Raw genomic sequence first — 22,193 nt, forward strand, 5'->3', positions numbered from 1 at the left:
GGGGGCAGTGGATGAACTGGCACAGGATTGAACTGGCACAGGATGGTAGCAGCCACATGTCTAATGCCGATACTGGTACTACATTGTGCATTGTCGACGCGCAACGCCATGCATGCAATTGTCAGTATAGCAAGGAGTGTGTCACCAAGCTATGTAAGGGCGCCACCATGAAACGTTTGGAAAGCTCTGACTTAGGGAGTATAATTGTTTAAATGGGAGCCCTACCTGCCTACCTGATGGGGGTCATATCTATCTGGGGGCCCAACCTTTTTTTACCAACTGGGGGAACATATATATCTGGGGCCCTATTTACATACTAGGGGAGCCCTACATGCCTGCCTACCTGATGAGAGGATGTACCTACCTGAAGGGGGGGGGGGATGACTACCTATTTAATGGGGCGGGACTTACTTATCAGGGGCCCTATCCACCTAATGGGGTGACATACTGGTCTGCCTATTAAGTTTCTATTATTAACGACCTTTTTTACAGACTATTTTGGTTGAAATTAGTTTGTGTACCAGGACAAGTGGATCGTCATGAGGGACAAGTAGATTGTGCTCCGTTTTAGTCCCTTGGACAAGTAGTTATTTTTTCCAGACCCCTGTAACTGCACCCCATAAAAAGAGTCACTTAGTCCAGTGGTCTCTAAACTGTGGCCATACATATGTTGCAAAACTACAACTCCCAGCATGCCCAGACAGCGAACGGCTGTCTGGGCATGCTGGGAGTTGTAGTTTTGCAACATCTGCATCATGATGTTGGCCATTTCACATGCTCCCAGTTTAGTGCTGGTGCTCTGGACTGCCCACAAGAGGTGCTCCTCTGCATTCATACACTCGTTGCATGTGCAAGTGGCCGTTGAGGCCAGCAACATCATTAGGGCACCTCTTGCGGGCAGTGCACAGCAGTGGCGCTGGATTAAAGTGAGCAGAGGGGTGAGTATTTTTTATTTTTACCACTGTAAGCGCCTGAGCCAATTTGTCACAGGGGCCAGAAAACCCCTTTAATTGCAAGGGCGCATAGCAACTCATGGAATGCTTGTTAAATAGGTATTGTCCATTGTTTGGTCCTGGCATTTTCTGTCCATGTTTGTGGCTGTGAGATGTTTCTATAAAAGCTGTATCCCCTCCTTAGTGATCCATGTTAAATATGAGCTGAACAAAAAGTTAATGTATTGGAAAAGAAAGAAAGATAAATATTGGGGATAAACAGCTTCTGCTTTGCCGTCCGTGACAACCGATCAGACATGTCCTGCTATTAGTTGGGAAGGGCAAATATTCCCAGTTATAAAGCATTGTTTGCTTGCGTAAACAGCAGCTGTAATGGCATTTTGTTACACACTGCAGTAAATCACAGTGCAAGGTGTCATAGGCTATGAAGGTAACAAGAAGCAGCAAGTACCAGTGAACGTTCATGCAGCCACGTAGGTTAACGCACCGTAATGCACAATCCAGGCATGGAAAGCACAGCAGGACCCAGCACTGGATGGTGAATGGCTATACTATTTTGTTTTTAATGTTCCTTAATTTTTAATTGACAAACACATACAGGCAATTAACCCCTTAAGGACTGGGAGTTGTTGGATCTGATGGGTACGCTTTAAGGTGAAAAGGGGCAGACCCTTTTCACCTTAAAGCGTACCCATTAGATCCAACAAAAAATATATATTTTTTTAAATATCACTCAGTACCTAATCTTGACCATGTACATCTAATTTTTATGTGTCTAGCACATTGAATTTTTTTTTTATTACACTTTTAACCGGTTGCATACGAAGGACGAGCCGGCTCGTCCTGAGACGGCAACCGTTGTAGGACGCAGGCTCCCGACTCGAGCCCGCGTCATACTGGGCAGCCCCCAGCTGATTCCTATAGCTGGGCGCCGGCGTTAATAGCAGACATGCGGCGATTGGCGTGGCCGGCTATTAAAGGGGTTCTCAAGTGAAAACCTTTTTTCCTTTTAAAATCAACTGGTGGCAGAAAGTTAAACATAATTGTAAATTACTTCTATTAAAAAATCTTAATCCTTCCAGTACTTATTAGCTGCTGAATGCTACAGAGGAAGTTCCTTTCTTTTTGGAACACTGATGACATCACGAGCACAGTGCTCTCTGCTGACATCTCTGTCCATTTTAACAACCATGCATAGCAGATGTATGCTAAGGGCAGCATGGTGGCTCAGTGGTTAGCACTGCTGCCTTGCAGTGCTGGGGACTTGGGTTCAAATCCCACAATAGATAAAGTGTTATTATTATTATTATAATAACGTCAGCAGAGAGAACTGTGCTCGTGATGTCATCAGAGAGCATTCCAAAAAGAAAAGAATTTCCTCTGTGGTATTCAGCAGCTAATAAGTACAGGAAGGATTAAGATTTTTTAATAGAAGTCATTTACAAATATGTTTAACTTTCTGCCACCAGTTGATTTAAAAGAAAAAAGGTTTTCACCGGAGTACTCCTTTAACCCTTTAGATCGCCGCTGTAAAAGTTGACAGGGGCGTCTAAAAGGTACATTTTAACGCTCCCTGGTGGTCCAGTGGGGTGGATTGCCCCCCCCCCCCCCCCCCGCAGCGCGATCACGGGGGGGGTGAGGGGGGGTTCGATGCACTGCGGGGATAGCCGGAGGGCTTACCTCTCCAGCTGCGGCGGCTCCTGGCAGGACCAGGCTTTATCGAGTGTAGATAACACAGATCAATGTGGTTGTATGAAACCACATTGAACTGTATGAGGAATCTAAGGATTCCTCCTAAAAATCCCCTAAGGGGAATAAAAGTGTAAAAAAATATTATATTATATTATTAGATAGAGATATATATATATATATATATATATATATATATATATATATATATATATATATATATACACACACACACACACACACACATCTATACATATCTCTATATCTATCATATTAACCCCTTCCTTATTAAAAGTTTAAATCATTAAATAAAAAATATGTAACCATAATAAAAATAAATATATGTAGTATTGCTGCGTGCGTAACTGTCCAAACTATAAAAATATATTGTTAATTAAACTGCACGGTCAATGGCGTACATGCAAAATAGCCAAAGTCCAAAATAGCGTATTTTGGGTCACTTTTTAGATCATGAAAAAATTTATCATCAAAAAAGCGATCAAAAAGTTTGATCAATACAAAAATTGTACCGCTAAAAACTTCAGATCATGGCGTAAAAAAAAAAATTAGCCCTCATACCGCCCAGTACACATGAAAATAAAAAAAGTTATAGGGGTCAGAAGATGACAGTTTTAAAACGTATACATTTTCCTGCATGTAGTTATGATTTTTTCCAGAAGTGCGACGAAATCAAACCTATATAAGTAGGGAATCATTGTAATCGTATGGACCTACAGAATAAAGAGAATGTGCCATTTTTACCGAAAAATGTACTGCATAGAAAACGGAAGCCCCCAAACTTACAAAGTGTTTTTTCTTCAATTGTCACACAAGGATTTTTTGGGGGTGTCGCTGTAGATTTTTGGGTAAAATGACTGATGTCATTACAAAGTAGAATTGGTGGCACAAAAAATAAGCCATCATACGGATTTTTAGGTGCAAAATTGTAAGGGTTATGATTTTTAAAATGTAAGGTGGAAAAAAAACGAGTGCGCAAAAACAGAAAAACCCTGCGTCCTTAAGGGGTTAATTTAGCTCGCTAGTCTGAATTCCTCTCAAAGGGAGGGAGCGTGGCCTCACTGCAGGTCTCCGCCCCCTCCCTCAGTATGCTGTCTGCTCACATCTCCCCTACCATTAGCAAAACTACAACTCCCAGCATGTCCTCACTGACAGTAGCGGGACACAAGATGACAGTGGGAGGATTTTTCCTGCGCTCACAGCTGTCAATCAAGGAAGTGTGTCCATGACATAGGTGATGATGCATGGACACAGCAGGACTAGTATGTGTCCAAGCAGGCAGGGGGGGGAGGGGGCAGTTGTTTGACTTTTTCAGTATGAAATACTGAAAATTTTCTAATGAAAGCAATTGCAAAACCTATTGGTTATACATGCTTTACAACATATCAAAAGTTTTTTTTATCTGACAGTGCCTATTTAAGAGCTCAAAACAATTTTCGTTTTAGCACTTTCGTTTTTTCCTCCTCACCTTCTAAAAATCATAACGTGTTCAATTTTGCTCCTGCATACCAATATAAGGGCTTGTTTTTTTGCGTCACCAATTGTACTTTGTGATGACATCACTAATTTTATAACATTCTGTGACGAAACAAAAATAAAAATTATTTGTGGGGTGAAATGAAAAAAAAAAAAAAAAAAAAAAAAAAAAAGCAGTTTTGCTACTTTGTAGGGCTTATATTTCTACACAGTGCACTTTTCTGTAAAAATTACACCTTATCTTTATTCCTTAGGTCCATATGGTTACAATGATACCCAATTTATGTAGGTTTTATTTATTTTTACTATAAAAAAGGAGATTTTTTTTTTAACTCGCCGTAAAATAGGCTTCATTGGGGGACACCTATACTGATGGGTATATGCTCTTGCCACCAGGAGGCGCTGACACTAGGGGGAAAAAAAAGGTCGGCTCCTCCCTGGCAGGATATACCCGCCCACTGGAAGTGAGGTGATCAGTTTTGTCACAAAAAAAAGTAGGAGAAGCCAACAAAGAAATATGTCCAAAAGGACCCTTGAAAAAGAATCCCGGAGAAAAAAAAAAAAAAAAAAAAACAAGAACCGCAGAAGAGGATCCAGACCTAACCAAAAATGAAGAAATGGGTGGGTGCGGTGTCCCCCCAATGAAGGCTACGAGAAAAAGATTTTACGGTGAGAAAAAAAAATAAAAATCTCCTTTTCTCTCGCTCTTCATTGGGGGGGGGGGGGGGGCGGGGGGGGACACCTATACTGATGGGACGTACCAAGGCAGTCCCTGGGGTGGGAATTACAAACAGAGAAAAGGGAGACAGTCTGGAAACTGAACCCTATTCATCCGTAAGGCTCGCAGACTAAACCCGGGCCAACAGGCAACTGAGACCCAGAAACTTAGTGTCCAGAAGGTCCCACCGTCCAAGGAGATGGACTAGGATGCCAAGGAAGGGATCGTCCGTTGAAGAGACTCAAACCTATGGCGAACAAAGAGACAAAAAATGGCTGCCTAGGAAGCCCGACGGCCGTAACCATCATGGAAAGAGGTAGAAAGCCGACACCCAGAACTGAACAGAGGGCCAGTCCGGCTGGAAAACAAAAATAGAAAGGGGTCCGACAAAAGAACTTTAGCCAGAGAATCAACAGATTCAAGAAAGCATGGCAAAAATGCCAGGGAGAGCAGCGCATGCCTGAGCAGAAGGCAAACACAGTCAAGGTGGAGACCCGAGTATCAGGAAAAAAAGGAAGAGAGAGATGGAAATCTAGAAGTTCACAATGCATAAGATCGATGACCTGAATTGAAAAGCTGCAGGTTTCAAAACCAAAGTCCCAGGGGAACGCCACGAGCATCCTGGCGGAAACGGACAGAGTCTGACAGTTCCAGAACAGCGGTAAAAAATGAGACGAGAAAAGCACATCCACGCCCAACTGGCGTAATCCGGTTGACCGGAACGCCATCCGTCCCAGGAATACATGGACCCAGAAGGAGGAGACGGAAGGTAACAAACTACCCAGAAGGAGCATCCCAGAATACCGGAGCAGCAGACATGGGAATGGAGGTTCCAGTCTCTCCTGGAAGACTTGCAAACCCAGAACAGCGAAACCCTCCAGGAGACATACTTCTATGTCGGGACAAGAAAAAGATGCGGTACAGAAAGACCTCCCCACAAGTGTATCACTGAGAAGTCTGGGCAGGAATGCTACCATTCCCGAGACCGCAACCATCACTAAGGTCCTAAGAACTAGAAGGGCCAAGCTAGATAATAAGGCCAGCCACAGCAGCCTAGGTGGTCGCTCAATACAAGGAGACTCCACCGTATTCGCACAAGCCAGCGAAGAAGAAATGGGAACGGAAAACCAGCCTTGAACCAGAGCATTCCGAAGCAACATCCCGTCAGGACAGGAATAGAGAGGGAAACAAAGGGAAACCAGTCGGGACATGAAGGTTACTCCAGAAGACTGTTGTGTCAGAATAGAGCAACTGACACTGTCAAAGGGAAGGATGAACACACCACTCCCAGGAGATTGCGCCAAAGAAGGAGAGCTATGGCAGGGCCCAAACAACAGACTGTGGCCAGACTGGCTTTCGCTGAGCCATACATGATTGCATAAACTCCACCCACAGAGGAGAGCACCCTGGCTGCATGAGCAGTAGGAAAAAAACGAGAAATGGGGAGAGCCAGGCTGCAACAGTGGGCAGCAAGCACACAGGCATAGCTGGTGCAAAGCTCTTCAAATGCTCTCTGCAAAACCACGGGTCCGGCCAGGTACTCCACCTATGTAGGGGGAAAGAGGAAGATGACTCCATGTCAGCAGTAGAAGCATTCAACAAAACAGTCCCCCTGGTGGAGGGGAAAACAAGGGGTGGAGAGAGGAAACTCAGGTACTGACCATGCTGAGCTTCCTAATAACCGTACACCCTGCAGAAGGAAATAGCCAAAGTACGAAAGGTACTGTAGGAACAGGGAACGCAGCCCTGCAGCAACGGGTCAAAGTATTGCAGCATAGCAAGGTATGGAGGAGTCCAGTGTTTCCCTGGAGGGATCTGAATCCTGGACACTGGTGCTGGGTACAGAGAATGCAAGTAAGAAGCAAAGGCAGCAACCAATAGCGTGTGGGAGGAACCACCCATTGGGGTGAAACCCTGGTGCCTGCAAAAAAAGAGGAGGGGACTGACAGTGCGATCACAGAGCTAATCTGGTTGCTGACTAATGCAGCAGAGCAGGCGACTGAGCCACCGTGCACCGGAACCCAGGAGAGATACCTGGAGGCATAGGGGGCTGTTGAACAGACTGTCGCCCTATCAGGCCCCATGCTAGAACAGATGTGCTCAACCGCAGACCAGTGGAAACAAGATCACAGAAAGGCCCGAGGTACACCCAACCGAAAGGGAGGGGAGGTGGGCTCTATACGTGCAGAGCGTCCATAGCATATGTAGGGACAAAGACATGGTTACCGCATGATAGTAGTGGGGCACCAAGACAGCAGAAGAAACTGCAGACATCCAAACTGCAGACATCCAAATAGAAAACAGGTGCAGCACCTAACGGTGTGTCGTAACCATGCCCGTAGCAAATCCACGTAGGGGGCACAGAGAGTGCTGGAATCTGCAGGAAAAGCCCACACCCCATCTACGAATGGGGATACACAACAGGACTGCTGTTCCAGACGCAACTCACACTAGTAGTAGGGTACCGGAACTCCAGCCACAGATACATCACCGTGCAATGATTGACAGGTGGCGGAGAAACCACGCAGACCACTGTCTGGCTTACTGGCATAGGGTCAATAATATACACCGGGTCATTCCTCTGGACACCTCACACTAGTAGTGGGGTACCGGAATTCCATTCAAAGATATGGCAGCACTGAGATGAATGGCCGGTGGTAGAGGAAACCATGCCAACCATCGTGACCCCTTAATGTACAAGTTCAATAGATGTCCCGCAGGGCTACATCCATGGAACCCTATGTTGGTAAAATTATATTTTGATATCTATGTTGTGTGTGTGTGTATGTCTAACTTTAGATGGTGTTGGCCGGTTTTATCTAGTTTCAATTAACTACTGTCCTAAGTCCTGGCCAGCGCCCAGAAGGTGGAAAACTATCCTAATGACCTTGGTAAACGAGGCTTTTGTTGGATAACAAGCTTTTTCTATGAAAGTGTACAGGAACCCTGTGATTGGTAATAAAGTTTAACACTATGAGCCACCGGGGTTTCCTTAGCCAATAAACTTACACTTAGAGTGTTGCCATATAAAAGATCTGTAATCTAACATCTAACAATTGCAGAGTGGATAAACCTAGCTATGTTCAGAAGTCCCATAAAGAGCAAGTGGAGCAGTGGGCAGCAAGCATGCACAACAACTGACTTCTGTTCTTGTGATTGGTGGGATTTCCAGTGGTTGGACCCCCACTGGTCAGCTAGTTATGTCTCTACCCTGGGGAAAAAGGATAACTTGTAATCTTGAGATAACCCCCTTTAAAAAGGGATGTCCAGCCTCGGCTGGCGGTAGGCTGAGCGGCAGTGTGATGCATTGAGCCCAGGCAACCAGTGCAGCAATACAAAGGCACTGAGGAAGCAACAACAGGCGAGTTTGGTTTGATGTTATAGTTGCTATTAGCCAGGCATAATAGCACAGAAAAGTGCTGGACGGGAGATCTCCTTTAATTCCTTAATGACTCAGGTTTTTTTTTTTTTCTCATTTTTGTACTTTTGTGTTTTTTCCTCCTCACCATCTAAAAATCATAGCTCTTTCAGTTTTCCACCTACAGACCTATATGAGGGCTTGTTTTTTATGCACCAATTTTACTTTATAATGAATTTAATAATTTCACCACAAAATCTTCGGCAAAACCGTAAATGAAAATAAAACGTTATTTTTGTAAATTTTGGGGGCTTCCGTTTCTACGCAGAGCACTTTTCGGTACAAAATGATACCTTATCTTTATTCTGTAGGTCCATACGGTTACAAAGATACCCAAATTATATTAGGTTTTATTTTGTGGTTTACCGTATTTTTCGCCGTATAAGACGCACTTTTTCTTCCCCAAAACTGGGGGGAAAAAGTCTGTGCGTCTTATACGGCGAATACCCACCTATCGCGGCGGTCCCTGCGGCCATCAACGGCCAGGACCCGCGGCTAATACAGGACATCACCGATCGCTGTGATGCCCTGTATTAACCCTTCAGACGCGGCGATCAAAGCTGACGGCCGCGTCTGAAGGGAAAGTAACACTAACCCGGCTGTTCGGTCGGGCTGTTTTGGGTGAAATCGCGGCGGTCCCGGACAGCCTGACTGAATAGCCGGGTTAGTGCTTACAGGACACCGGGGGGGGGACCTTACCTGCCTCCTCGGGGTCTTCTCCGTTCAGGGATCCCCTGTATGCCGGCGCTCTCCTTCCTAGTCATCATGTCGTCGCTTCCGTGCGTTGGCGTGCGTAACGACGTGATGGCGGCGACGGAGAGCGAGGATACCCGGCCGGCAGCAGAGACGTTCCGGAGCGACGGGGACAGCGATGGAGCAACATCCAGGGCAGCGGTGACGGGTCCGGAGTGGCGGGGACACGTGAGTATTACCATCTCCTGCAGTGGTCTTCAATCTGCGGACCTCCAGATGTTTCAAAACTACAACTCCCAGCATGCCCGGACAGCCAACGGCTGTCCGGGCATGCTGGAAGTTGTAGTTTTGCAACATCTGGAGGTCCGCAGGTTGAAGACCACTATTGGGTTCAAAATCTTAATTTTTTTAGATTTTGCCCCTAAAAATTGGGTGCGTCTTATACGCCGGTGCGTCCTATAGGACGAAAAATACGGTACTTCTTTTAAAAAAAAAAAAAAAATCATCTTTTTGTACGAAAATTAGCATGTTTAAAATGGTCCTCTTCTGACCCCTGTACATTTATTTTTCTGTATACGGGGATTTCTTTGTGCCTTTATCTGTAGTTTATATCCGTAGCATTTTTGTTTTGACGGGACTTTTTGCTAACATTTTATACATTTTTAGGGTAAGCAAAGTGACCAAAAATACCCAATTCTGGACTTTGGTATTATTTTAACGGACCAACCATTGTCAGTGCAATTTAATTAACGTTATATTTTTATAGTTTGGATATTTACACACGCGGCAATACCACATGTTTATGTACATAATTTTTTTTATTTATTTATTTTTAATGGGAAAATGGGGGAAGGGGAGGGATTCAAATTTCAATTAGGGAAGGGGGTTAAGTCACATTTATTAATTTTTTTACACTATTTTCTAGTCTCCATAGGGGACTATTACATGCAATCATTAGGTTGCATACACAGAATAATGCTATGCCAGAGCATAGCATTGATCAGTGTTATCGGTGCTCCATTTCTTCAGTCTGCCATAGCCGAATGGAGCTTTGATCTAAGGGATCAATGCCGGGCATCACTGCGATTGGTGATGTCCGACATTAGACACGGATCAACCACCCTGCTATGAGCGCGCAACATAGAAGGGGAGCGGGCGCAGGGCGCACATGTACGTCCTTAAGGGGTTAATGCAGTCTGATCTTACTGTAAGTAATCAGCTGTTAGCCAGTACTTCCTATCATCCAGCTTTCCAGAAAAACACAACTATAAAATAGGCAAACATATCTGTTATCTTAACAGAAAAAGATTTATCAAGGGTTTTTATTTACTGCAGATTAGTACCGTGAAAGCAAGATCATGCAACAGTTCATTAGATACACAGAAAGGCAATAACTCTGCCAATAGACAGAGCAAGGAAAACCTACTGCAACTTCATTGGTGTCCCCATGTTGAAAATACTCCTGCACAATTGGTGTGACAGACTTTTCAAATGACTTTTCATCCAGAGGAAGGACCGTTGTCTCGTAAACACAGTTCTCCTACAAACATTCACACAAGGGGAAAAAATGCACAGTCAGCAAACATGCTTGTGGAAACAAAACAGAAATCTGCCTTTTCTCTCAGACTGCTGAACTATTAAACATGAAATAATACAAAGCTCAATCCCTTCAACACTTTCCCTGGCAGAGGGATCTGCAACGTACACAACAATGTGCGAAAACAGCGTTACGTGCAGGGATCAGGAGACCATCCACCAGGACAATAAACCTATCCATGTATTTTATTTATTTATATAGCGCCTACAGATTCCGCAGCGCTTATTATATGATATTATCTGATAGATGGAAGATAGGCAGACAAATAGAATATGTATTGCATATGGCTCCACATTGGCCTTATATGTAGAACAATTTTCATAACAACAGGATTTGCATATGACAATTTTTTCAAGATGCAGCATTTATCTTTCCATATCAGCATTAACATTAATAGCCATAAAGGCCCTGATACGTGACCAATAAGGGTATGTTCACACTGAGGAATTGGAGTGGAATTGAAGAAGAATAATGTCAGTCAGGAAAATGTTAAATCCTGTCATTTTCTCCTCCTGCGCAAGTCGCAAGGAAATTAAGAGGATTGGATGAGAAGCAAATGCGGTGGGAGGGAAAATTCTCCTTTTAAAAATTCTGTACGACTCATTTTGCCAGGAAAAACAAAATCCTGTTGACTATTAGCCGCGGATTTCGCCTGAAGAATGAACAAGTTCAATCCTAATTCCTCAGTGTAAACAGGGCAGTGAAAAGTCCAAGTCAATGAAACTTAAGGATGAATTGGAGCGGAATAAGTGTGCAGAATCAGGCTGGGTTCACACTACGTTTTCTCCCATACGGGAGCGCATACGGCAGGGGGGGGGGGGGAGCTAAAACCTCGCGCTCCCGTATGCCTTGGTATGCGCTCCCGTATGTAATTCATTTCAATGAGCCGGCCGGAGTGAAACCTTCGGTCGGCTCATTTTTGCGCCGTATGCGCTTTTACGACCGGACCTCAAACCGTGGTTGACCACAGTTTTAGGTCCGGTTGTAAAAGCGCATACGGCGCAAAAATGAGCCGACCGGACCGAACGTTTCACTCCGGCCGGCTCATTGAAATGAATTACATATGGGAGCGCATACCAAGGCATACGGGAGCGCGAGGTTTTAGCTCCCCCCTGCCGTATGCGCTCCCGTATGGGAGAAAACGTAGTGTGAACCCAGCCTCACTCTAGCAATGATTTTTATGCCTGCAGAAAAGATCTGATCAGTCAATTATTAGAACAAGCGTTCTTACTAAAAAGCACATGCCACCAAAAATTGGTCCTTGTAACTGGGCCTTTTGGTTTACATCATGGAAGACCAGTAAGGAGCCTCCATCACAGATTATGTGAAAAATGCTGGACAAAGATATCGCACAGCATGATGCACTTTTTTGTCTGCATTTTAGAGGACACAATGCAAAAATTAAAAGTTGGGACTAGAGATGAGCGAACTTACAGTCAATTCGATTTGTCACGAACTTCTCGGCTCGGCAGTTGATGACTTATCATGCATAAATTAGTTCAGCTTTCAGGTGCTCCGGTGGGCTGGAAAAGGTGGATACAGTCCTAGGAAAGAGTCTCCTAGGACTGTGTCCACCTTTTCCAGCCCACAGGAGCACCTGAAAGCTGAACTCATTTATGCAGGATAAGTCATCAACTGCCGAGCCAGGAAGTTCGTGACGAATGGAATTTAAAGTTCGCTCATCTCTAGTTGGGACCCTTCGTGCCAATAGCATCCAGAATGCTATGCTGTTGTTATTTTCATTGTTCCACTCCTATGATGGAGCGAAGCAGTAAAAATTATGATGCAAATATGAACACAGCCGTAAGGGGAAAACAGCTTCTCCATTACCTTGCGGCAACTGTGGTTTCCTGGAGCAGTAGTGCACGTGCGTGACCAGGAGTAAGTTACTGCCTGTGACATGGGGACCTGGGAATCCCCACAGTGGTGATCAGTGGAGATTCCAGCCTGCCCCTAAGAATCACTAACTAATCACTTCATTGTGTATTTTTAACCTGAATCTGAGAAAAAAACATTTTAAGGGGCAGAGAATTACTGTTACAGGTCAAGAAGCCAGCATTTGGCTGCCCGGGCATGCAGGAAGTTGTAGTTTTTGCAACAGCTGGGGACACACTAGTTGGGAAACACTGCCATAGACTGTTGGTTTGTAGTCTAGTGGGTAGTCATGGTGGGAGCATACATACCCTTTAGAGTTTGACTGAAAGTCTGCTGTATATGGAGCATGTATACATCAGCCTGTCATTCACTGAAAATAGGGAGAGGGGAGGTGGGGGAAGGGCATTCCCTGTGATTATTGCAGGTTCATAAAACATTTGAGTCATGTATCTGTTCATCACTCCTATTAGCCAAGGACTGTTCTGGCAACTAGATGTACGGACCTGTATCTGTAGTATGCGGCCCTTATTCTGGGAAACGTATAAAGCGTTCTGCTTTAAAGGGGTATTCCAGGGAAAAAAAAAAATGTTTTATATATCAACTGGCTCCAGAAAGTTAAAAAGATTTGTAAATTACTTCTATTAAAAAATCGTAATCCTTCCAATAATTATCAGCTGCTGAAGTTGAGTTGTTTGTTTCTGTCTGGCAACAGTGCTCTCTGCTGACATCTCTGCTTGTCTCAGGAACTGCAGAGTAGAAGAGGTTTGCTATGGGGATTTGCTTCTACTCTGGACAGCTCCCGAGACAGGTGTAAGTACTGAAAGGATTAAGATTTTTTTTATAGAAGTAATTTACAAATCTGTTTTTAACTTTCTGCCACCAGTTGATATATAAAAAAAAAGTTTTTTCCTGGAATACCCCTTTAAGTTGAAGGAATAGCATTTCAGATCACAGCCTACAATTGGACAGATAAGTTGAGAAGACAGGGACCTACATGATCTTCATCGTAATTCGGGTCCTTGACATCAACAGCTTCTTCATGGTAAATTTGACAAGGAGCTCCCCACACTCCCTTACCACCAGCTCCACCTAAATTAATCAGGAAAGTATGAACAATGAGGATATTTACACAATATGACTCTGTATTATTCTGATCCAAAGCTAACGCTTGAATGATATCTAGTAGGAGTCTCATGTTTTCACTGTAAAACATGAACAAACCGTATCAGTACCGGAAGCCATACTGCAATAAACATTTAACAAATTGGATCATACAACCGGAAAAAAAAAAAAAATAGTCGAGATATATACCGTATTTTTCGCCCTATAGGACGCACCGGCATATAAGACGCACCCAAAAAAGATTCTGAACCCAACAGTCGTCTTCAACCTGCGGTCCTCCAGATGTTGCAAAACTACAACTCCCAGCATGCCCGGACAGCCGATGGCTGTCCGGACATGCTGGGAGTTGTAGTTTTGCAACATCTGGAGGTCCGCAGGTTGAAGACGACTGGTATAGGAGGTAATACTCACGTGTCCCCGCTGCTCCGGACCCGTCACCGATGCCCTGGATGTCGCTCCCTCGCTGTCGCCGCGTCCCCGTGGTGTCCGACACTCCGGACGTCCTCTTCCCCGGGATCCACGCTCTCAGTCATCACGTCGCTACGCACGCCGCTCCTATTGAATGACGGGACGGCGTGCGCGACGATGCGATGACGTCGAAGGAGAGCGCCGGCCATGCAGGGGATCCCGACACAGAGCAGACACCGAGAAGGCAGGTAAGGTCCCTCCCGATGTCCTGTAAGCTGTTCGGGATGCCGCGATCTCACCACGGCGGTCCCTAACAGCCCAACTGAGCCGGGTTAGTGTCACTTTCCCTTCAGACGCGGCGGTCAGCTTTGATCGCCACGTCTGAAGGGTTAATACAGGGCATCACCACGATTGGTGATGTCCTGTATTAGCCGCGGGTCCCGGCCATTGATGGCCGCAGAGACCGCCGCGATAGGGGTGTATTCACCTTATAAGACGCACCAACTTTTTCCCCCCAGTTTTGGGGAAGAAAAAGTGCGTCTTATACGGCGAAAAATACGGTATATATTAAAAAATAAATTATTATTAATTTTTATTTTTATTATTTTTATTATTACCTAGTACAAATGGGTCAAGTCTATACTATATTTTCATTCAGTTTTTGTATGAAGTGAAAAATGTGACCTAAACACAATGGTTTCATAAGAACAATATTGACAAGACTTGCTCCCTATATTGTCTGTATAACAGAGCCGCATGGTGTATGCACTTCATGGCAGCTGACAAAGGGGTACGCTAGTGGAAAAAAAAAAAAAATTTAAAAATCAACTGGTGCCAGTAAGTTAAAAACAGATTTGTAAAGGACTTCTATTAAAAAACCTTAATCCTTCCAGTACTTAGCTGGAGGTTGTGTAGCTTTTTCCAGTCTGACCACAGTGCTCTCTGCTGACACCTCTGTCCATGTCAGAAACTGTCCAGAGCAGAAGAGGTTTGCTATGAGGCTTTGTTCCTACCCTGGACAGTTCCTGACACAGACAGACAGAGGTGGCAGCAGAGAGCACGGTGGTCTGACCGGAAAGAACTACACAACTTCCTGTGGAGCATACAGAAGCTGATAATTACTGGAAGGATTACGATTTTGTAATAGAAGTCATTTACAAATCTGCTAATTTTATGGAGCCAGCTGATATGCAAAAACATTTTTCCACAATGTCCCTTTACATAGAAATAGACACGTTTTAATTAAGTGATTTTTCGGCTTTTTTTCTAGAAGTAACAATTTTTAATTCACATTGGTGAACAGACCTTTCTTTGGAAGGCCACGTCCTTTCCCCATCCTGGATTTTCTATCCATAAGCTTTGTTTTTGGACTAGTAGGTTGTAATCCTCGACCATTTTCCCCATTGTCACTAACTGAGTCTCCTCTTCCTGAGTCCCTTGAGGAGGTTTTGCGCAGTCTTCTCTTGGCTTTGGCATTCAGTCTGGCCTCATTTATTGTAGATACCTGCCCATTTCCATTCAGTTCATTCTTAATGTTCTCTAATCCGCTGAAATCTGCTTCCCCGTAAAATAGTGAATCATTATCTGGGAAAAAGAAATAAATATAATTAAATAAAAATTTTAAAAAGGGATTTTCTGTATACAAACAATAATCGGTTTACAAATTTTCAACATTACCATTTAGCATTCCTAAACGTGAATACATGTAATTCTTATATAAGATCTAATACAGTGTTGTGCAAACAGTCTGCCTCCAGCTGTTGCAAAACTACAAGGCCCAGCATGCCCGGACAGCCGTTTGATGTCCAGGCATGCTGGGAGTTGTAGTTTTGCAACAGCTGGGGTCACGCTGGAAAATAGTAGGGATGCACAGAAATTTCAGCCTCCGAAAATGCCCTTTTCATCATTTTCGGCAGATAATTTGGGGAGGGAGCGTGGCTTTTCTCAACCCATGACATACAGATACATCATGGGTCGGGTGAAGACATGACACAGACCGGGTCTGCATCATAAATGGGAGATGCCTGCTGCTATCAGCAATTAACATCTGCCTGTAATGACGGACATTGGAGATTGCTTCGATGTCAGTCACTGACCATACCCGGCAGCCCCCTGCTAATTCTTGTAGCTGGGGGCCTACGCTAATAGCCAACATGCGGCAATTGCCGTGGCTGGGTATTAACCCTTTAGATCGCTCCTGTCAAAACTGACAGCGGCATCTAAAAAGGGACAAGTACATGCTCCCTGGTGGTCCAGTGGGGTGGATAACCACCCCACTTGCAGCGCGATATAATGCTGAGTTTCACCATTTTCTAGTTAACTGAACGTATCCAAGGTTTTGAAGATCTCTGCTTGCCAAAAAGAGACCCAACAGGAACTGCATCCAACATCTTACCGCCTAGATGCCACAGTCCCTATTGACTGTGGCATCTAGGGGGTTAAACAGCCGGGATCAAAACAATCTCTGATCCTACCTAGTGACAGCGTGTCTGCTGCAGTAAGCAGATGGCTACCACCATGTATTGAATAATACACCCTGACAAAGCGTGAAAAGGGATGTCTGAGAGTTTTATAGTTGAAAGTAACTACAGTAAATGTCACATAACAAAACAGGTTATTCCCCTGTTAATCCCCTGGAGCTCCAGAGCTGATGTTCTGGTGTTCCCCACCGATCTTTGTTTATCTTCCGCAGCGAAGTCATTTACATCTGCATGACCAATACAGCCAATCACTGACATCAGGGATCACGTGACATACATGCTAGCATCACCGCCAAGGCCACTGGCCGCTGTAGTCACGTGGATGAACAGCGCGTTATTACTGCAGGAAAAGTAGATAAAGGCCACGGGGAACAAGTGAGAAGCAGCGGAGGATTTATCAGGTGAACAAACTTATTAAAATGTCTCAAACAGTAGAAGGAAGAATTGCTCACGGCACTCGATGCGCTGGCATAAAAAGTGCTTCTTTATTTCAAACCAAAGGATTCAGAGACATCGGGAATGGAGACAAAGGGACAGGTCAACGACCGTTTCACCGCTCCTGCGGCTTCTACTGGACCATGAATGGTCCAGTAGAAGCCGCAGGAGCGGTGAAACGGTCGTTTACCTGTCCCTTTGTCTCCGATCCCAACAGGGGCGCCGGGGATCGGGGTCCCCAGCACCCAGGGTGCACGTCCCGCACCCGCTCTCCGGACGGTAATCCGGCCGACGAATCAGGGCGATCGTGAGGTGGCACCAGTGCCACCTCACGCCTGCTGGCTCTGGCTGTTCGGGGCCGTCTGACGGCCCCGATCAGCCAATAATTCCGGGTCACTGAATTGTCCAGCGATCTGCGGCCATCGCCGACGTGGGGGGTCATCATGACCCCCCTGGGCGATATGCCCCGATGCCTGCTGAACGATTTCAGCAGGCATCGGGCACCGGCTCCGCTCCAGATGGTTGCGGGGGGCCGGTAAAACACATGACGTTCTCATACGTCATGTGTCCTTAAGGACTCGGAAATGGAGACGTATGAGAACGTCATGTGTCCTTAAGGGGTTAAGGAAAGTAGTCAATATTGCCTATCAGAAACACAGTCAGGCAATAGTCAATGCAAAAACACCACTGTAAGATGCTGGTGTGAAACCGTCCTAAATGCTTCTGTGTGTATTTCTCCCCTATGACCCCCCAACCTTACCACAGTTGTGCTGTCTAATATCTACACTCAGCAATACATTTATCAAAGGTAGAACACAAGTTACTGATATGGTAACCGTATGAATTCTGCAATGTGCCAGAGCTGCCGAGCTTTCCAGCAAAAACACTAAACGAACAGATTAGAGCTATCATAAAAGTTACACAAAGTTATGTTCAAAAAACAAACTAAAGGTGTTGTGCAATAACTTACACTTGTCGGGGAGGAGGGAAAAAAAAAAACACTGGTAAGAAGGAGAGAGATAAGGAACTGAAAAACAAGCAGGAACTGTAGAGCGGCCACAAAGAGAAGGGAGCAGAACTGGTTCATAAGGAAAATGGATTCATGTGTCTAGAGAGCAGCGAGTGTTCACCGAGCACCGGGAAGTCTCCCCCAAGGATAAAATATTATTAGTGTAACGAAAAGATTGAACAATAACAGGGTCTACAAAGAGAATGGGGGAGATTTATCAAAACCTTTTGCCCATAGCAACCAATCAGATCGCTTCTTTCATTTTTCACAGGCCTTTTCAAAAATAAAAGAAGCGATCTGATTGGTTGCTATGGGAAACTCAGAAACTTTTCCTCTAGGCAGGTTTTGATAAATCTCCCCCAATATCTGCACAAGTTCAAGCTACAATTCTCACTAGGCATGAACTAGAGCTGTGTCCATCACACACTACAGAGTATGCACACAAGAGACACAATGATCAGCTGTACAGCAAGCACACAAGAGACACAATGATCAGCTGTACAGCAAGCACACAAGAGACACAATGATCAGCTGTACAGCAAGCACACAAGAGACACAATGATCAGCTGTACAGCAAGCACACAAGAGACACAATGATCAGCTGTACAGCAAGCACACAAGAGACACAATGATCAGCTGTACAGCAAGCACACAAGAGACACAATGATCAGCTGTACAGCAAGCACACAAGAGACACAATGATCAGCTGTACAGCAAGCACACAAGAGACACAATGATCAGCTGTACAGCAATACAGCTGATCAGTGCCCCCCGACAGATGATGATGCACTCATGTAATTCACATAACGACAGGTGACATCGGGCACATAACTTCCTATGATACAGTAAAGAGGTACTCTAGTGTTTTAAAAAAAAAAATTGGAAAACAAAAAAATCAGAAAAGGAGTAGTTTTATAAATGTAAAGTCATTTCAATGCTGGGTGTTAGTCTCACCATTTTAGAGGAGGTAAATAAAACCAATTTCCCAACATTATCTGTGATGGGGAGGACAATATCTGTAATGATCTGCACTACAGAGTACATATTTATACCTGATCAATGAAGTGGATGCTGTGCCCCATGGAGCCCAGCAACTACATCAAACAGTGGGAATGTGGAAAGTCTGAATCCCCTACAAATACAGATTGTCTATCCTAAATACAGAACAAATCCCTTTAGCTCTCCATAAATGCAAATATAAAGTTTATCGAAGAGCATATGATGTAATAGGTCTCCATTATCTGAGCTATGAGCACTTTAGTCAGTAACTATGGTGCTCATAGCTCAGATAATGGAGACCTATTACATCATATGCTCTTCAATATACTTATTATTTGCATTTATGGAGAGCTAAAGGGGTTTGTTCTGTATTTAGGATAGACAATCTGTATTTGTAGGGGATTCAAACTTTCCACATTCCCACTCTTTGATGTAGTCGCAGGGCTCAACTATTAGTCAGACAGTGCATACTTTGTGATCCATATAGGAATTTCTTATCCTGTACCCATTTTCCTTACTATTGGAGCTCCTGGACTTACTTCAACACATAATAAATAACATTGTTTTTGTGCATTTTGCCATAAACTAGTCATAATACAGGCAACTCGCCAAAAGGAGACCCTTTATTATATCTGGACTTACTGAACAAACCCAGCCAGCATACCCAGTTATAAGCCGACCTAGTCAGTATACATAATGGAAAAGTGGAAGATGTCTAATGGGAAACACTTACCTACTAGATTAGCATTTATTTCACTTGGGAGCTCTACCTCCATTGTTACTAATTTCAATAACGATAGATCCCCTGCACGAAAAACAGAAAATAGGATTTAAAAAAATAAACAGAATGCAAAAGAATACAATACAACAGGTCATCATCAGCAACCCTGCTATATACATGAGCGGCATGGTGGGATGGGAATGCTGCAGCTGAGCACCACCAGTTTGAGTCCTCAGCTGCTAACAAAAAAAAAGACACTTTTATAACTTTACAGATCAGCAAAACTAAAAGGAAGGGTCAGTTTTATCCCGCTAGCACCCACCTGCCAGGGCCTGCAGCTCTGAACCTAGTACAACTGACAGATTGTCTTAAAGAGTAGGGTCACATGTAACGGAAGCGCAGCGTATTTTACGCTGCAGATCCGCCTGTGACCTGACCCATTTTGTGCCTCCAGCTGTTGCCACCCCCGTTCCCCTGCCTCACTCCGCCCCTGGCCTGCGGCAATCCGCTACTTTGAGCATCCACACAGAGGGCCTGCGAGTCGAAAAGTGCGCTCTGACATCGTGGAGCAGCCGCGATGTCTGAGTACACTGCACATTACTTTGTAATGACATGTACACAGCACATGGCATCAACTCAGACATGGTGGAGCAGCCGCGACGTCTGAGTACACTGCACCGCGATGTCAGAGTGCACTCACCGACTCGCAAGCCCCCGTGTGGCTGCTCCTAGCGGCGGATTGCTGGTGCGAGCAGGCCAGGTGCGGAGCGAGGCGGGGGAACGGGGGTGGCAACCGCTGGAGGCACAAAATGGGTCGAGTCACCGGCGGATCTGCAGCATAACATATACACTACGGATCCGTTACATGTGACCCTACCCAAAAGGGGTATTCCAGAATCTTTTTTATTTGACTATGCTACAGGGGCTGAAGTTCGTGTAGTTCATAATATAGTGTCTGTACCTGTGCGTGACCGTTTTCTCACAATTCTGTGATTTTCACCCCAATATTATATATATTAAATATATTTTTTAACAGCATACAAAATTACTCATATATTGGGATTTCCCAGGTTGCAGTGAGTCAAGACCTGACACCGCTAGTCAGGTGATCAGAGGGAGTCTGTCCTGCTTTATTGGGTGGAGCGACCACTTGGTGGGAGAGAGTTCATTTTGCAACAGCTGAAGGGACCCAAATTAGAAACTGGTGCCTTGCATTGGAGATCACAAGTGTGTTTCAATGGGTGAGGTGCCTGATGTGTGGGAGGGAGGAAAGTGACCTCATACTTACAAACTGTGGAACTATGGGATGTGTAGTTTAGAGAACTAAATTCAACACCCAGTTCTGGCAGGTACGTACTACTAAAATCACCTTATAGTGGATAAGTACTTTACTTTAAAGGGGTACTGCTGTTGTAAAGAGAGCACTGTGGTCAGACAGAAAAGAAATTTAAAAAGAAAATAAATTTCCTCTGTAGTAGACAGTAGCCGATAAGTACTGGAAGGATTGAGATTTTTCAATATAAGTAATTTACAAATCTGTGTAACTTTCTGGCATGGGTTGATTTAAAAAAAAATAAATAAAAAATAAAAAAAAAAAGGTTTCCCACTGGAGTACCCCTTTAAGATTCCCCAAAAATATAGTCAGCTTTCCTTTATCAAAACCTCTTATTCACGTTTTCAGGATTTCTCCCGTGCTGTGCCTGTACTCATACTTCCTCAGAAAAACTACCTAGTATTTATGCCTTTATACATGTAGATCTTTCTGGTGGTGAATACTTTTTGCAGCCTTTTCACACCTTTTCTTATACAGTTTGTTTATTTACTAAACCTATCTACTTCATACTGTTCTCCACTATACCACAACCTCTACCAGGGGTCCTCAAACTATGGCCAGCGCATTTACCCTGCCCGCCTGGCGTTTTTGACTACGGACATCCATGTGTTCCGAATGATGCTTTCGGAACACAAGGATGCCTCTGTTAAGTCCCTGAGGCCCGCGTTTACTTTAAAAACGCGGGGACCGCCGGGAACAGGCGCATGCAGCGACGTCACTGACGTCCCATGCGTGCGCCCATGGCGATCGAGCAGAGAAGCAGAGAAGAAGCAAGGACGCGTGCTGGAGGTAAGTGTTTACCAGCGGCGCGTCCCTTCAGTGTTCTGACCACCGATCCTCCGGTCCTGCTATGGTCGGAGCGGTGGTCGGAACACTGAAATGGGGCAGTACACAGGCATACAGCCTCCAGCCATACTGTATTGCTGGAGGCTGTATGCCTGTGGGGGAACATACTGCACCTAATGGGGGAACAAAATGCCAGCTTAATGTGGGGGACTATATTGCACCTAATGTGGGGGACTATATTGCACCTAATGTGGGCGACTATATTGCACCTAATGTGGGGGATCATATTGCCAGCCTAATGTGGGGGACTATATTGCACCTTATGTGGGTGGAACTATACTGCCAACGTGATGTGGGGGAACATACTGCCAACGTAATGTGGGGGACTATATTGCAACTAATGTGGGGGAACATACTGCCAGCCTAATGTGGGGGGACTATACTGCACCTAATGTGGGGGGGC

General features: G+C 44.7%; 1 protein-coding gene across 1 annotated transcript in view; it reads right to left on the reverse strand.

The window, feature by feature from the left end:
* PDCD4 (programmed cell death 4) overlaps positions 1–22,193 on the reverse strand; it is a 66,094-nt gene that overhangs the window by 29,298 nt on the left and 14,603 nt on the right. The window contains exons 2-5 of the mRNA XM_056530785.1: positions 19,624–19,695; positions 15,273–15,551; positions 13,432–13,526; positions 10,392–10,505 (exon numbers count right to left, since the gene is read on the reverse strand). Of these exons, the coding sequence (XP_056386760.1) occupies positions 10,392–10,505; positions 13,432–13,526; positions 15,273–15,551; positions 19,624–19,666 (531 nt within the window). The 5' untranslated portion in view covers positions 19,667–19,695. The remainder of the gene's footprint in view (positions 1–10,391; positions 10,506–13,431; positions 13,527–15,272; positions 15,552–19,623; positions 19,696–22,193) is intronic.

This window comes from Hyla sarda, chromosome 7 (assembly GCF_029499605.1).
Source record: "Hyla sarda isolate aHylSar1 chromosome 7, aHylSar1.hap1, whole genome shotgun sequence".
Classification (NCBI taxonomy): Eukaryota; Metazoa; Chordata; class Amphibia; order Anura; family Hylidae; genus Hyla; species Hyla sarda.